The following is a 17,941-nucleotide window of genomic DNA, read 5'->3' as shown; positions in this document are numbered from 1 at the left end:
ACGCTTTAATCGTGAAGCTATCCGGTCGCCCGCAAAATATTCAGACACATGGCCATATATGGAAACAGACATTCTGCACACATATTGTGATATACCTTGACATTCTCGGCAGCACGGATCTCTCAAGAAGGGATCATTCTCGCATCGTTTCTTTGAACAGCGAATTCTACACTTCGCTGTGCTGTTTTTACATTTACACACAGCGCAGCGCACAGTGCCGTTAGGAGCTGTCTTTGGTCGCCATTTTTCGCCGTTTCTGTAGGTCCTGCCACCGAAGTTGCACATCCCTTCATCCTTGGACTGTTCCTCATCCTCAGCTGGCTGATTGGCTACAAGACAAAGGACCTAGTTATTAACCGTCTGGTCACATACAGTTTGCGGACGTCAATAGATTCCGGAAGTCGACAGAAACGCTATTGAATGTTGTTTTACGAAATAGGCAGCAAATGTCGGAACATGTCATTAATGCCGGTAAATAATGTAGTGAGTGAGTGAGTGGGTTTAATGCCACTTTTAGCAATATTCCAGCAATATCACGACAGGTACACCAAATTGGGTTTCACATATGTACCCATGTGGGGAATCGAAACCGGGTCTTGGGCGTGACGATGGAAAGCTTTTTAACCGTGTGGCTTTAACAGTTTGATTCCTTCATTTACAAAATCTCTAAGCATGAAAATACATATTATTGATAGTATGTTATTATGTTTATAAAGTCTTCAGTTAGTGTTTTTGCACTGATTTGAACTTAATTGCTTATCAGAAATCAACAACTCCAGTTATATTTGGCAAAACCTTCTGAATTCTAAATGATTCTATTTCAAAATGCATGAATGAATCTGCTGCTGTTGAAACGAACTCTACCCTTCAAAATAACATGGTCGAAATTGTTGCCATGTAAACAGAAAAAAAATAAAATTGAAAAAAAAAACCCTCAAACAGGCACATCTGGTCGGGTAGCGTAACAAATTTGGTGAAGATGTGTCGATTAGTATCATAATTTAGGTCGAGAAACGAGCGTTACCCTTCAAAAAGTCCAAATTGTTATCATGAAAACAGAAATCAAGAGTCATCAGAACATGGAAAATCACCCCGCCCCCATAAATTTGAAAGAACAATGCATCTGACTTGTACTTAGAGTCCTGATTTTCTTGGACTAAGGCCAAATCTTTCCATGGAAATCATAAAAAAACATAAATGCCAAAAAAATCGTCAATACCAAAATGCACAGTTTCAAGATCTTTGTGATATATCTGTCGAGTCTTGTAGAAAGATACTGAACGCTTTTCGAGTTGTCATTCAGAAAGTCAACCCTCCCATTTGAGACTCAGTTCAATGGAAACCATGAAACAAATGACAAACATCTTCAGGTTCTGTCTGATGTGTCTACTAATTCCTGTTGACAAGTAATGAACGTGTTTTGGGTTTTTTAGTTTTGCTCGGAAACAACATGATATAAGACGGACGACTATAGAACAAAATAGTTTTCAGACCCTTCGACATAATTCACACATTGTACCAATGTTGGGAATCGAACCTAAGATAACAAGGTAGGATTACAAATTTTGGGTGATATTTAAGCCAATTGGTATATTTGAAAAAATTCCCCGCAGTCTACACAAAAGGGTTCTTCTAAATGGAGCTACTTACGGTCACAGCTGTAACAGCAGGAGTTGGACTTTCTGATCTTCCTCTTACAGTTGAGCTTGGGACATTTCTGTCGCCCACAGTTGTACACGCCAGTCTTACATCGGCACACCACACACTTCATGTAGCCGAACGGGGCGATCTTCGGATGCCATCGGGAACCATCGGCAAATACCTCGTCCATGAACGTGCACGCACCTACCATGTTAATGTCCTTCAGAGGTTTCACTTCCGGTACCACGACTCTTTCTTTCTTGGCTGCAAAAAGTGGAAGTGAGTGACTGAGTTTTCGTTTTACCCAGCTTTTTTAAAAGACATTTCAGCAATATCACTTCGGGGGAAAACAGAAATAGGCTGTACACATTGTACCTATGTCGGGAATCGAACCCGTGCCTTCAGCGTAACGAGCGAACGCATTAGCCACTGGGCTCCCCCTCACCGCCTCTCACTGTTCAGGTAACCAGGAACCAACTTTTGTGTGCACAGCCACCCGTGGAGATTCCAGCAGTGCAAAACATACTCACGCCCACAGACTTGGCAGCAGTCGCTGGGGTTTGTTCTGATTCGCTCGTCTGGAGGACAGTCCAGTTTCGGGCATGGCAGTCGGTCGCACTTCGGAACACCTCCTGGCTGGAGAGAAAAAGTCACATATAACCTTGAAAATTAAAAATAAAAAAGTGAGCTGGTTTGGGTCTATGCCCTACTAGCAATGTTCAAGGTAAATCTCGAATAGGGTAGTGGACACCAGACATGGACATCGAGCCGGAAACGTCGGTGTGATGAGTGAACAGTTACTCCTGTGCTACCTCATCGCCAGCGCTGATCCGGTATGACCAAGGGGCGCAACTCCGTGGTGACACTTAAGAGCAAAGAGCAGTTTCCCGGAAGCAGCTTGAAATCATAAAAGCCCGCAGTAAAAGGATAAGGCTCTTTGTAAATGTTAATTACATTAGTGATTATATAATTTTTGTGAAGTAATTGATCATCTGTAGCAGTTTTACGTCGTCATGATTCATGTTTTGTTTTTGTTTTGTTTTGTTTTGTTTTACTGAAGATAATCGATCAACTCGTCTTACACCGGGCAAGACGAATAGCGACATAGATTATGGAAAGAGGCGATTAGTGACAATGAACTGACAAACTTACCAGACACTTGCAGAGTACGCATTTGGTGAAGCCGGAGAGGGGTAGGAAGGGGTGCCACGTATCCCCAATGTTGTGATGTCTGTGGTCTCCCTCAAGCTGGCACGTCTTATTTTCCACTCGAGTCTCTTGCTCGGTGGCATCGGGGCACCTTGGACAGCACTCTCCCTGTACAGGTTTGGCGCACGTGACGGCTGGGCACAGCACGTGGTGGCAGGTAACTGTGCGTTTCTATGAATAACATTAAAACGATGTTAGCGAAGGGAAGCATTAGGTTGGTTCGTTGTTAAACGTTTTTCCCCAGCGCGTGACCCCATGAAAATTTTCGCTTAAAACATGTTGCAATGACATGGAAATTGTATCGATGTCATTTTTATATTCCAATTTGATTTTACGCAAGCTTCTTTCCATTTAGCTATATGATCACAATGGTGGGAGATTTAACGCTCGGAGAAACTTCCCACTGCCCCTTTAAATCCTCATCACAAGACATGACAGTTTAAATGAAGTAGCGTTTTAATCTGACATCAAACCATTTGTTGCAGGAAAGATATTCAGCATGACTTGTTTGTATAGATAACGTTTATACTCGTTTATATAAAAAAGAGCTCCGTGAATGGGCTGTCGCGGCATGGAGTCGTCGGAGCCGCCGGAACACGATATTACTTACGTTACAACTGCATCTGTTGCATGTGGCATTAACAACAGGCTTCCAGCTGTCGCCGTTTTCAAAGTATTTTCCTTCGTAGTAGCAGCGGAATTTCAGTTCTTCGTTGTCGTCTTCGCGCTGCTCGTCAACCAGAATGTCGGTGTCGATATCGCCGGCGTACTGCCAGCACGTGTTTGGTAGCGTCACCTTGTGGCGACAGTCACAATGAAGGATTCGTTAACAGAAATGAAGTGAACGCTTCATTTATAAATAATGTTTGTTTATTGTTGACACATATTACAGCTTATGTGAATAAGAAGTCGTTTTCACAGAATACAAATAGATCATTCGTTTGGCATCCAGAAAATGTTGTCTCACCAAACAACTGTCGGGTCCTTTCACGATTTATTGGAAACAATATTATGTATTAAAATCCAGATCTAGCTGTCATGGAATTCAAAACATTGTCTCTTAATATTGGCAATATTAAACCAGGACCTAACATTTACAACAGCCTGTGGAACAGTCCATTTCGACTTCTCATACGTAGGAGATTGGAGTTGTAACCAGGTACTTACATTTCCAGACAAAATTATGTCACTTCCGGAATTGACTTGCAAGAAAGCGTTCCCCTCATCCAGATCCCTGAAGAGTCCTTCTGGAACACTGTTGACACTGCCACTGATCTGTAGTAACAAGACAAATATATAGTGGCAAGTCTCCGGACATGATTGTCATATGACACGTTTGCTAAAGCTAAAGTATGTTTAAGTCACACAGCCTGTTCACATCTTGGTGTTTGAAGGGCCACACTTTTGCCAGTACTGCCAAAGGTCATCAGTCCCAAGTTGTTTCTTTCTTTGTTGTTGCCACAGTCAGTAATGACAGTGTTTTGTAAGTTACCCAGTCTGGGCTTATAGTACAGCTAAATACAGTGATCAACATCATGAGCATCGACATACGCAATTGGGATAAGACCACAGCGAGCCTCACCTCCCATAAGTCGCATATTCCAACAATCATGGGTTGCTGAAGAATCAGATTTCAGGAGCAATCACAGAGCAAAGATTTTTTCAACATTTACCATTTTAGTCTCGAACAGAGTTATCGGTTCTTGTTTCTCTGACGTCCCAAGGACGGCTGTGCTCATTAGACTGTTGCCATAGGTACCAAGCATAAGGCTAAACGTTTCGTCGGTTGCCTGGGAAACAATGACGTCATAATGTAGACTGCAGCCGACGTCCATGGACAACCAGGCATGCGCAGCTGCGCCCTCGCTCTCGGTGGTGACGGGGACGAGCGTGACCGGGTAGACGCCGACGTCTTGGAAGTGGGTGTGGTAAGGGATGCTGGCAACGCGGCCCCGAAGATTGCTCGACTTCTTACCAGCAGTGACGACATTGATGTAGAGTTTGTTGTTGAGGAGCAAATCGATGTCGTCTGCTTTCAGTTTCCTATAGGTCCCATTGGCCTGGAACGAGATAATTAAATGGATTACACAATACAGTTATTTACGCACCAGTTTCGGGCAACTGTGCCTGCATAATGTATAAAGAAGACAAGAAGTCAGTGAACTGGGCTTGGATCATTTTGGATGATGAGGGCAAGATGGGGTCATTTCGAAAATGCGGACATGAGACCAACAGAAAATGACATCTTTGAGTGGGGAAAAAATGTCTTTGGGCACCCTTTCGTACACAAACTGAACAGATGTTAGCGTGTGGTTCACAAATATCTATTACCTGCTAAATATTTTAATTGACAAAAACTACAAGTGAAGAATATGACAGTTTCTGTTTCCCATTATCTGTACGAACGACATTTGATACGTCTGACTGTCAAAGCGCATCAGGAAAATAGCTTTGGAATGCCCATATAAATAAGTGAGTGAGTTCCGTTTTACAACACACCTAGCGATATTCTAGCTATATGGCTGCGGTTTAAAAGTAATGGAGTTTGGACCATACAGTCCATTGATCAACCGCATGATTTTGATCTGCGCAGTTGGGAACCGATGACGTGAGTCAACCAAGCGAGCGAGCCAGACCACCCGATCCCGTTAGTCGCCTCTTACGACAAGCATGGGTTATTGAAGATCAATTCCAACCAGGATGTTCAAGGGTCCATACAATTATGTGAGTGAGTTCAGTTTTACGTCGCACTCAGCAATATTCCACCTATATAGCAGCGGTCTGTAAGTAATAGAGACTGGACCAGACAATCCAGTGACCAACAATATTAGCATCGATCTGCGCAGTTGGGAATCGATGACATGTGTCAACCAAGTCAGCAAGCCTGACCACCCGATGCCGTTAGTCACATGGGTTATTGAAGATCAATTCCAACCAGGGATGTTCACGGGTCCATACAATTAAGAACAAGTACGCCACAAAAGAACTTCGTTAAACATCTAGGTATTCACTGACTAGTTGTGTCTGGTACCACATCCATCTTACACGACAGAGAGGCACATACATTTTGAAAATCTTATGTAAACTGTTAAGTCTTGCAAAGGTATCAAGTAAATATTTAGAAACGAGAAAGGTTGATCAATGAGCTCATTAACAGATTTCGTCACAAAGTATATGTTACCTGAAGGCTCTAGAGATAAACCAAATACATACTACCTTGAAATAATGACGTTTAAACCCTATAATGTCACATTTCCCTTCCCTAGGCCTAGAAACGGAACTTTCACAATCTAGAGAGACAATGCCGCTGTTCTGCTCCTTCTAACAAAGCTGATTTTCTTATCTGTAGCGTCTTGGTCACGGTGTGGTCACGGTGTGGTCACGGTGTGGTCCCGGTGTGGTCCTCATGGCACGAATATCACGCGGAGGTTATAGTATCAGGCTCCGTCCGTACGTATGTACGAATTGGAATATCTTAACAACCGTTGACTAGATTCTTTTCGTATTTGGTACCGAGGGTCATCACAGTATACGAAAGGTTCCCGTCAGGTTTGTAACCTTCACCTTTATTTCAGGGTCACAAGGGGACTATCGTTTTCCCTTGTCAGCAAGATATCTCAAGAACCGTTCACTGGATTTTCTTCATATTCAACTCAAAGCAGGGTCCAGTCGGTTTTGAAGACCTTCACTGAATTGTGAAGGTCATGGCGACACTTTGAAGATTTCAGCATGTTAAACTGCATGTTAAGGACGTCAGTGAGATAACTCAAGAACAGTTCACCGGATTTTCGTCATATTCCACACAAAGCTTCATCTAGGGAAGGTGCAAGGTCCAGTTGATTTTGGTGACCTTCACATAATTTTCTAGGTCGCGGTGACACTTCGAAGATTTCAGCATTTTAAATGCATGTTAAGATTGTCTGCGAGGTATCTCAAGAATTATCTTCATAGGCTTTCACGACTTCCCTTGAATGTTTTTCAATATGTAATTTCTTTATTACTACTTTTGCATATTTCATACACTAAAATATTCATGTTAAGGTCAATGTGTGATCAAGATATCAAGAGAAGTTGACTGGTGATATTTTGTTGACATTTAACATAGGATTTCCTCTTTCAATACTTTTTAAGTTTGATTTGATCATTTGCGGCGGGGGATTATGTCACCCTAGTGACAATGTCTGTTAAATTCTTCTTGGCCATCTTATGTATGTCATCACGCGAAAAGTTCAAAACTTGTAATTGTATGAATGAAAATAAGACAGCTGGACACACAAAAAATTCATGTTAATAGTTCATACTCCGATCTATAAATTCATACAAGGAACAAACGTAGTCCGCCCTTATCCCATAGGAAGTCCACTTGTTGGCAGACAAGTATTTCAAAGTACTCCGTAAGTCATCCTCGATATCTCCAGGGTATACGTTCCAATAAATCTCCACTATATCCTGGATGCACCTATGGTTCAGTCCGATAATTTTATTACCTCCCTTTGCTGGCTCCGCATTCTCGCAGCAGCCGGAGCCGTTCAGCTTAGAGGCCGTTGCAACCGAGCTTGCCGGTGTCAAGAAAGATAGCGGTTGCAGCTGCCAAAAGTTTGTTCACAGTGCAACTCTGATTTAGGGGAAATCATACAGACAAATTGACAGGTCCGAAACTTTTACAAAAAATGCACGAATTCCTTCTATCCCTCTCAGAGTACCTCTGCATCATATGTGTAGCCAACTTTAATTGGCTACATAATTTAAAATGTGTGATTGGTACGCTCAACTGCCCAGCGTAGACACATGATTGGATAAAAAGCCAGCCAAGGGAGGTAATAAATGCATCGAGTCGTAGATGCATCCAGGTTATAGTGGAGATTTATTGGAACGTATGTCAACTAAAATGGCACTTCTTGTGGGGCCTCCATGCCCATTACATTCCCTAAGCGTTGGGTAGACCTGGCCTCTAGGATTAATACCCTGCCACTCAGCTGATCATGGGATCCTGATATTGTAGGAACTGCTTACAGCGACTACAATTACGTCGTCTAAGCCAGGCTGCTTTTTTTTTAAAAACAACCCCCCTTTTTGAGATTGGATAAAGTCATTCTACGTAAGATGTGTTCTAAATATCTGTTTGGATAAATCTTATCAAGCAGTCATACTCACCCATCCACTGAAAGACCCGATATCTTCTTTGAAGGTGTTCTGAAGATTGGCCACGACCTTCCGCTTTCCCTTCTTATTGGGAGCGCCAACGAGTCGGATGCGCGCCACCTTGCTGTCAAGGCCGACAACTCTGATGTTGTAAGAAATGGAGCCTTGCTCGCGGACGTCCAAGATGGCAGTTCCGGCTGCAGGGGACGGGGCATGCTTCACCGACTGGAACCCCGACATCAACGACTGGTAGACTGCAAAGAAGCAGTTAAGCTGTTACATGAGTCTCACGTCATGCTATGTCATCCAGCATACGCCAGTAAACATTCAGTTCTGAACTGTATTTCATCTGGGTATTTAACAGCGGGACTGTAGAAGCAGTGATGTACTAGTCAAAAGAAGTTAACAAATATTAACTACAGTAATATGCAGGAACTGCATGTTCCTTTACGTCTTGAGTGGCAAGTCGTGAAGACCCGGCTTAGAATTAGATTCAGCAACCCATGTTTGTGGTCAGTTTGGCGGACACGTTAAACGTGATCGTATCCAAAATGCTCAGAACGATGTCCATAGTGGGTTACTGGAATGTCTGATCTTGACTGTTCCAGAATTTGTTTCAGCGTTTGTTGTCTAACGCCTCTATCTGCAATACTGCCACTGCATGACCGCGGACTGTAAATAATCGAGTCTTGACCAAACAGACAACACTGTGATTGACATCCCAAGCGTCATTCTACAGAAACATGACATGCATTAACCAATTCAAAGGCTGATCACCGCTCGTGCGACCAGCATGAGTTGCTGAGGGCAGATTGTTCTGATCTTGGTTGGCACAGAAAACAATATATCAACAGTTGATATTATCAAGCAGCGCTATACATACTTTCACATGTCAGCCTGGGCTGGATATTTCCACTGACGGTATTTCCTCCTCGTGACGTCACACGGAGCACGAGACGACCACGTGCCAGCTGTTTGGACTCCCGTTTCTTGGTCATCTTCCATATTCCTGACAGAGTGTTGCTCTGAAGAAGACAGTGAGAGACGTGAACAATATGGTGGAAACTACCTACAGCCTGGTGATAGTTACCCACTTGGGGCAGAAGAATGTTTCACGCGGCAAGTAGCTCTGTTGCAGCATGACACGAATTGGAGCAGTTGAATTTTACTTGAAAGTGAGTATAGTTTTATGCCGCTTTTACCCAATATTCCCACAATATCGTTGGATGTTTGTCTTCCCCCTGACGAGCGAACACCGCCCTACTCATGCACCTCGATGGAACCAACAACTTAAATACTTCCATTAAGCATACCACCTTGAGATAAACCGTGACGCTCAGACAGTTCTCCATCTAAAATCTTTATTTATAGGTAGGGTATGTGGTGAACAGATTACCATTTAACCAATATAAACAGATTGAGATGGAATTTAAAAATAATGGAAGTAGCCATTCTGGGATTTTAATCTCATGGCATATTGACGACCCACAGAACCAAGCGCGACAGCTTGAAAGTATGGTAGTTTTACTCCACTTTTAGCAATATTCCACCAATTCTCGGCGGGACAGCACAAATGGGCTTCACACATTGTACCCATGTGGGAAATCGAAACCGGCCTTCGGCTTGACGACGAACATATTAAACACCAGGCTACCCCCACACCTCAACTAAGGAAGGACAGAAACGGGACACGGTTAAATGGGCCAGATGGGACCCAGTCACATTTAACATGATGTGACAGTTGAACACCCGGTTACATTACGTTCATCAGATGTTCATGGATGATGACGATGTCGATGATGATATTTTATAACATTATACGTACCTTTCTACCGACTCTGCCCATCGACTGATGGATTATTTTGTGGTTCTTCTCAACAGTGACATAGTACTCGCCGTTGAAATCTGGAAAAGTCGGCACTGGTTTACGACTGTTATATTGTATAGGGTACTGAGTGGGTAGGAGCATACTGTATAACAGTACTTTCAGTTACATCAGAGCTCAACGATGGAAGACAGCTCAAAGACGTTTACATCATGGTGAGAACACGAACAAGGTATGGTGCCGAGGAACGTATACATAAAATTAAGGCTAACGTTGGAGTCGAACCCAGATCATTGGTGTCTGTCATGTCTACACAGAGAAATTCTGAACCTAAGGCGATATGATCCAGTTCCACAAAGCCATAGTTGCACGGTACGCAACTATGTCTATTTCAAAGTATAGGAGTTACGATCGCTTTGAGTGAGGTTAGCCAGGGTTCCCAGCGCTTACTTGTACACACAACACCACTTCGACGTAGTGAAATAACGCCAAAAACGCCACCCTTGAGTGAAAACTCTGAATGGACCATGTCTTTCGGAAAGTGGTTGAATGTTCCTGAAGCCACTAACCATACATTTCAGTAGTGGAAGTGCCAGTATTAACCAAATTACACAAAGGAAATGGGTGAGTATTGTTTTACGCCGCTTCTAGCAATATTCCAGCGACATCACGTCGGGGATATCGGAAATATGTTCCACGCATTATACCCATGTGAGGAATCGAACTAGATTCTGCCGTGCGTTGAGTAAACTTTTTAACCATTAGGCTATCCCGGCACCAGAGTACGTGAACCACTTGTTGGATTTCTGTTAGCATATGGAAACTGAAAAATGTGCATTACTGAAATGTGGATTTGAATCCGGGATGAATCCACCGATAAAAGGTACTAAAATTTATCAAGTAAGTAATCCAAAATATAGAAATTTCAACTGCATTCGGTTAAATCACAGTGTCTTTGCTAAAGGGAGAAAGTTACAAAGTGGCAGAGGTCACGTTTACTAACGGGTCCTGACGCAGACGGACCAAGAAACATTCTTGGGGAGACGTTTATGTTTGAATCCGCACTGTGAGGATCGACCCATGTCCTTACGCTTTTCGGCAAGCGCTTTAAACCACAAGACTACCCTACCGCCCTTAATGTACTAGGTGGTTGGCATGGCGAAGGAATGCAACACTGCACGGAGTTTGTCTACAGTGTAGAGCAGGGCTGGTGGCCCACTCGAGCTTGGGAGATTCCGGTATGTCGACACCGGTCGTGGAAGTGTATGCCTTGTCTTATAAAGAAGGGTATTTGTGCTGGATTAATGCCACACACAGGTGTGACATTCAGTAGGAGGGCTGCAAGGTAACTGTAACTGACCTTTTTCTTCAAAGATGCCGTCAAACGAGACGACATATTTCACTTGCTGCTGGGAATGGTCGTATTCAAGGGAGGCAACTCCTCCAATACCCTCCGCCTTGGGTGACCCCATCACGACTGCGAAAGTCTCTGGAAATTTAAATATTCGTATAAATTAGCAAGATGTCTGAAACTGGATTAGAAACAAGCGGTAAATTTAGATGTCGATGTTTGTTAAGGTGTGGGAGGCCGCTTGAAAGGACCGCCATCTTGGATACGTTCTCATAGAAACGTATTTACACTGTAAATCCTAAACGATTTATCGCGCGAGTGCGAGGAGACGCGCATTAGCACATGGTTCTGCGTCCTTTGTGTTGCGTTGTATCGGCGCAACGGTTTGACGTCTGCCTCTGTTCTCGCGGGTACATGAAGAATTCGGCCTCAGCACGCTCATAAACGTTTTCGGAATATTAAACTCAATTATTTAATCCAGACAGTCTTATACAGTTTCTCAGTTTCGAACGACTAAAGTTAGTCTTTGCTTTATGTTACTCAAGCATTGGCCTTTAAACTCCGGCATTCAGTACCTCCTACTCAACGTTTCGCGAGCTCTACCCAACATCGAAAGTCAGTTGATGTACACTTGGCAAGGAGTTGCGGACCCTCCCTCCATTGACGCTAGATGGTGCTCTATTCAAGCGTCACGCGTGATTGAATGCCCGGATATAGCTAAGGAGGCGCGAGAGGGAGTCGGTACATTGCGATACTGCGACTAATTACAACAGTAAACATTGGCGGTGTGAAGCGCTTTCACAATGTCAATAAAGAAAAATAGTATTTTCATAAATACCAATTATAACGAATAGGGTCTATTCATAGGGGGTGATTCCGGGGGCAGTGAGGGGTGAGAGGATCTTTAGGAGGGGGCAGGGTCATCGTCTATTGAGGAGTGTGACGAATTACACCCCGAGATGTCGCACTAAGATGGGTTTCTTATTAAGGGGCTTAAGGATCGGACTACCGGTCTCACGTTCATTTAGTGTTGACACAGTATGGCTGGACCCGAAGAAAACTCACACAGACAGACACTTAAATGTGTTTGGAATGTTTTTATAGCGCTTACAATCCAAGGCCATTTTGCACGAAACAAATTAATGGGTACAGATGTATGACATGTCGCACCGTGTTTGCTTTCGGCATTATGAAGATTTGTTGGTGGCCTGAGAAGACAAACTTCAAATGTATTCAATGAACCGGTTTCGCGTAGAAAGCAATCATGAATCTGGATTGAAGGAATACATTCCCACAAACATTATAAGCTATACATCAACATTACTGGTAGAGTTCAGCACTTTAATATTGCTGAACGCTGCATGAACAATCAGACAGGTGTTCGCAGCAATATTTCAGCATTGAAGTAAGTGAGTTGGTTATATGCCGCTTTTAGCAATAACCCAGCAGTATCACGGCAGTCAATATCAGAAATGGGCTTCAAACAGCGTACCCACATGGAGAATCAAACCCGGGTTTTCGGCGTGACCAGCGAACGCTTTAGGAGACTCTTTCCAGGTTCAAGGTTAGAATAACACACCAGCAGCCCATGCTTGAGATATGATTAACAGAATTGGGTGGTCAGGATGACTAACATGGTTGAGGCATGTCATGGTTTCCCAACTGTGTAGACTGATTATGTTAGTCAGTTAATTGTCAGGTGCAGACTCAGACTGACATCACATACCGGGATTATTGAGTGTGATGTTCAACAAAAAAGCAAACAAAACTGTGACATGAAATCAGGTGTATGTGTGCACGACAACGTATACCAAGATTGCTGACGTTCAGTCCACATCGTCGGACCAGCTTGATCCCCATTTTGGTCGTCTCTTACTAACATACTGATGACAGGCTCTTGTTTCGCTACACGACAAATGTTTGGCTGTATTTGCTCGTTTAAGGACACACTCAGCACAATTCCAGCTATATGGCGGCGGTCAATAATCGCGTCTGGGCCAGACAACCCAGTGATCACCAACAGTTGTTGGATGCATTTGGCATACGATGACATGTGTCATCCAAGTCAGGGAGCCAGGGAGTCATCCGGTCCCGTTAGTCACCTCTTACGACAAGCATGGGTTGATCAATTCTACCCCGGATCTCCCCTGGTTTATTTCGTTGGAAATAAGATACATATGACCAAAAACCAAAACTTTTAACATTCTGACATACCTTTCGCAGCTTGTTCGTGAGGGACGACTCGACCGGCGATCAGGCCCTTAGGGTGTTTGGCTGCAGTGATGACAGCGAACAACCGCCTCTCCCGGAAGTACTGCAGGTACACGCTGGGGATCTTCTGCCAGACTCCGCAAAGCTGTCAGTAATATAGTGCACCTTGTCAGGTGATTAACGCCTATGACGAGTCAGCGACTACAAGGTTTCATGTCTTACATATGTGAGAGGAATAAGGGCCATATGCTGAATATCATATGGTGATTATCACTGAGTGAAGATACTTTTCCAGGAGGGCAATCGGCATGTGTTAAAGTCAGGGGCCCACTGCGCTATGCGCTATTCTTTCTCTCTCTCTGTGTGTGTGTGTGTGTGTGCTATTCATTCATTCATTCATTTTCATTCTCATTCTCTCTCTCTGTGTGCTATTCATTCATTCATTCATTTTCATTCTCATTCTCTCTCTCTCTGTGTGTGTGTGTGTGTGTGTGTGTGTCCCAAAATCATATACAATGTACAACAAACGTGTACAGTGTTTCACTATGAATAAATATATGGACGAGTCTAAAAGATATAACATGTAATGGTAAAACTCCCTTTCTTATGTGGTTATTCTCTTTGAACGTACCATGTCTTGTATACACAGTTTAATTGTGATCACAAACTACCTATGAAGCAAATGTGTACCTTTCTCTCCCCTTTCTTGCTCTTCACTAAGGGGGTCTCAACAAGAACGTTGCCATTAGCGTCCGTTATCTGCAGGAACTTCGGTCGGTCAAGTCTGGTAAAAACAGGAAATATACATTTTACATGAGACAAATATTAACTTGCCAAAGGAGAAAAACGAATGAAATGAATTTAACACACGGGGCCACAATACTGATTCAAAACGAAATTCTAAACATCCAAGAGAAGTTTGATTCATGATGAAAAGATTGTGTAAGGTAAACTGCACGAGACATTCAGTTTGTGCTCGGAGTTGGAGAAGTAGGCTCTATGATAAAACGATCAAAAGGAACTTTCAATTACATAAATGGCTAAACAGTAAATATATATCTCTTCAAAACTATGCATTCAAAAATAAATTGAGTTGAAAAGTCGACAGTTGGTGAAAGGGAGGAATGTTCAGATGTTGAATTCAACACGCACCTGTTGTATCTAACTGCATACCGGAGTTCGCCATTAGTAAGGGTGATGCGAACAATGGCCACCGCTTTCGTTTTGACTGGCGTGCCACGAACGTTGCGACCAACCAACAGTGCGATAAATTCTGAAACATTCGGGAACATATTCGGTCCCTCCTACTTTGTCAGTTGTTTCTCATTTAAAATAATAAATATTTTGTCAAACGTTGGATGCTTTACTTCCTGTGGGTCACCGAAAATGTACTTCTAAATGTTTGATAAGGACACTGAGATACTTCATACAACTATACTGAACAAAGGGTTTGAACACGAATGTTCTTCGTAAGAGTCATGAACATTTTGCGCTCAGTATTCCCTACAACTGCAATATTCTCAACAACAAAATTAAGGACCACCCAATGTTCAATATCAAATAGTTTAATGCTTCATTTCATAATCCTTCTAATACTTCAGTATTGAATACTGGGGCGGTCTTTAATTTTTTTGGTGAGTATATATCGAAATATATTCACGATCCTTAACGTTTTCGTTTTCAGGCTGTAGGAGTAACGAGAAAGTGGATGGGCTAATTTAAAAGTTATTCAAGTCTTTTCAAAGAAAGAAGAAAAACTATTCCAATGAAAATTTGAGTGGTACATCTCTATTGTTCGAGACGATAGGGGGGGCCTCTGTTTTTAAGCAATGTAAGGCATTAAACGATTTCGAGTTAACGAGTGGTAAAATATTTGAGAAACGTTTCAATTATCACCTCCTTTGTGTTGTTTTTCATGTTCGTCTCCGCTAATGGCGACGTCTTTGCCTTTGGTTTTACCGCTAATGCTGTAGTGGTCCTCGAAACTACTGTCTGCAACATGCAAATAAATTGTCTGTAATGTAACACCTATTTTAAAACAATACAATAGAAATGCTTTCAAAGAAATTCCCACACTAATACAAAATGCTTGTATTCTTTAAAGAGCATGCCATCATAGTTACGTTAGTATGCTCAGACCTACAGCCCTCTTTAGATACTATCTGTCACACAACTACATACAATTGATGACACGGCTGTGTTGATAACGCGCTCTGCTGAACTTATCTTGGATGGTTGGAATATGTAAGTGCAAAGCGAAACGCATTGATGTTGGGGGAACAATGATAACATGGCGCCACCCCCTGCATAGCACCCTGCAGAAAAAATACCGACTGAATCCTGAAACAATTCTAGAGTAAACATCCACTTTCAGCCGATATGGGTATATGCTGTATAACAAAACCACATTCTACACTGAATAGGATAAATCCACTTAACTTTCAGGATAGGAGGTTGATAAAAATCCTATTAAAAATTACCATCCGTCTCAGGGCGAGTTAAGACGTCATAAAACACGATTAGCTGTCAGGGTACTATCATTTGTGTCACGGATACAAATTACGTACAATTTGATATTCATGGATGTTCTGCAACTCTTAAACACATTATCTCGCCCGACTGGGACTCGAGCATGATGCAATTAACGCGTAAGCCTCCTGTATTAATGCAACAATACTGTCAATCGTTCTGGGGAAACATTAAAACTTTATTTACATATAAATCAGTGCCTTAATCCTTTATCTACCCCAAAGGCCAAACAGGACCATCGTTCAGCTGTAAATCCATCATGCCCCAAAATCCATGTCGACAACACAATAGTTAACGAGTGTTTAACAAAGGGTACGCCAATAGCCAGGGGGAGTAACTCTCATTGTAAGACCTCCTCAGCAGCAAATCCGTGCCATTGTCACGTGGGTGGTCTCAGGTATGTTTGACGAACGGATGTGAAAAGCTCTTCAGAGACCCAGTATTTCCATATCAACTTATCCAATCATTGTTCCGCGGTGACAGAAATTCTCAAGTATGCTGTAGATTGGTCCCTGAGACAATGACGTGGCAACTTTACTAAGTTAGAAATGCCGGTTGTCAAAAAGTACGGTACAGGTGTCGGCTGAGGGGATCGGGTTGAGGTTTGTTACATGGTCGAGAGCGAAACTTGAGGCAGATTTTCTAAGGCGTGAGAATTACTGATGTAATGTACAATACGAGTGGTCCTTGATGCGTGGATTAAACCAGGTCTCCATAACACATACAGCTGACGGTTCGGGGAAGTCTGATGGACGGGTTGCAGATCAACTTTCTTCAGAATGGAATCACATTTCCCACTTGTCGAACACCGACTTAAAGATAAAGCTAGATTGGGCTCTATCAAGGTTAAAGTTCCGCTCTACCAGGTCGATATTTTGTAGTTTTTCAATGTTTACCACAGTTATAAGTAAATAATCGACAGTATTGTGAACCGTCAAGTCTGGACCAGCGACTGATATCATGGGCTTTGATTCACGCAATTGGGATAGAATGACATGAAGTTATTTAGTCTCTCAACATGACCATGGGATCCGTTCAGTCTCCTACGACAAGCATGGGGTGCTCAAGAACAGCTCATCTTTGCAAATAACTCAATGTCTGTTATCGACCAGTCTCCGAACCCGATCATCCACGCACCCTCCCACCTTCTCAGCAACCCATCGTCGCCTGACAACATGAATAAGTTCCTGGAACCTTCAATCTTACATGGGAGTCCAAATGGGTTTCCTTGTGGTGTAACCCGTAAATGTCCGGGAATATGGCGACTAAAGGGATCGGGTGGTCAGTTTCGCTGACACATGTAATGGTTCCCGAATGCTCAGATCGATGCTCATACTGTTTGTCACTGAATTGTCTGATCCCGACTATTATTTACACACCGTTGCCATTTAGCTGGCATATTTTGCTGGGTGCGGCGTAAACGTAAACTCACTCACTCTTTCTGATGGGCGCCCATAGATGTTTATGACTTCGACGAGAATTTAGGTCGATGTGTAACGCCTCGCTTCATCACAGTAACTTGGTTGATCGGGGCCAGATAATCAAGGGATTACATAATGAGACCAGAACACAGTTGGGGCATGATAACATGCTATTAATCAAGACAACGAGTCTGACCATCTAATCCACGCTATCACTCGTGCCTACAGTGTAGGGTACATACATGGAGAATCATCTGACACAGATCCTCGTGTGCATTACCAACACTCATTTCAGGCCAGTAATTTAATTGAATGAGTTCAGTTTTATGCCACACTCGGCAATATTTCAGAGGCCAGTTTGCCTCTGACAACATGCATACCGACACAAGGCCATTGTTTCGCCACTCCACAAATGTTCGCCAGTATTTGTATGTTTATATTTTAACGCCAGACTCAACAATATTCCAGCCATATAGTAGTGGTCTGTTCCGGAGAATCCAGTGAGCAATGCCATTATCAACGAACAACACAACTGGGATACCATGACATGGGTCAGCGAGCCCGACCACTCTATCTCGCTAGAGATGGGTCTTGCCACAAGCACAGGGTACT

General features: G+C 42.9%; 1 protein-coding gene across 1 annotated transcript in view; it reads right to left on the bottom strand.

The window, feature by feature from the left end:
- LOC137267523 (chordin-like) overlaps positions 1-17,941 on the bottom strand; it is a 37,959-nt gene that overhangs the window by 1,871 nt on the left and 18,147 nt on the right. The window contains exons 4-18 of the mRNA XM_067802001.1: positions 15,276-15,371; positions 14,532-14,652; positions 14,070-14,163; positions 13,383-13,524; positions 11,178-11,306; positions 9,818-9,897; positions 8,876-9,017; positions 8,005-8,246; positions 4,524-4,910; positions 4,018-4,125; positions 3,461-3,646; positions 2,794-3,021; positions 2,172-2,277; positions 1,651-1,905; positions 96-329 (exon numbers count right to left, since the gene is read on the bottom strand). Of these exons, the coding sequence (XP_067658102.1) occupies positions 96-329; positions 1,651-1,905; positions 2,172-2,277; positions 2,794-3,021; positions 3,461-3,646; positions 4,018-4,125; positions 4,524-4,910; positions 8,005-8,246; positions 8,876-9,017; positions 9,818-9,897; positions 11,178-11,306; positions 13,383-13,524; positions 14,070-14,163; positions 14,532-14,652; positions 15,276-15,371 (2,550 nt within the window). The remainder of the gene's footprint in view (positions 1-95; positions 330-1,650; positions 1,906-2,171; positions 2,278-2,793; positions 3,022-3,460; positions 3,647-4,017; positions 4,126-4,523; positions 4,911-8,004; positions 8,247-8,875; positions 9,018-9,817; positions 9,898-11,177; positions 11,307-13,382; positions 13,525-14,069; positions 14,164-14,531; positions 14,653-15,275; positions 15,372-17,941) is intronic.

This window comes from Haliotis asinina, chromosome 16 (assembly GCF_037392515.1).
Source record: "Haliotis asinina isolate JCU_RB_2024 chromosome 16, JCU_Hal_asi_v2, whole genome shotgun sequence".
Classification (NCBI taxonomy): Eukaryota; Metazoa; Mollusca; class Gastropoda; order Lepetellida; family Haliotidae; genus Haliotis; species Haliotis asinina.
Note: the sequence above shows the minus strand (reverse complement) of the source record. Positions and strands in the feature narration are given on the sequence as shown.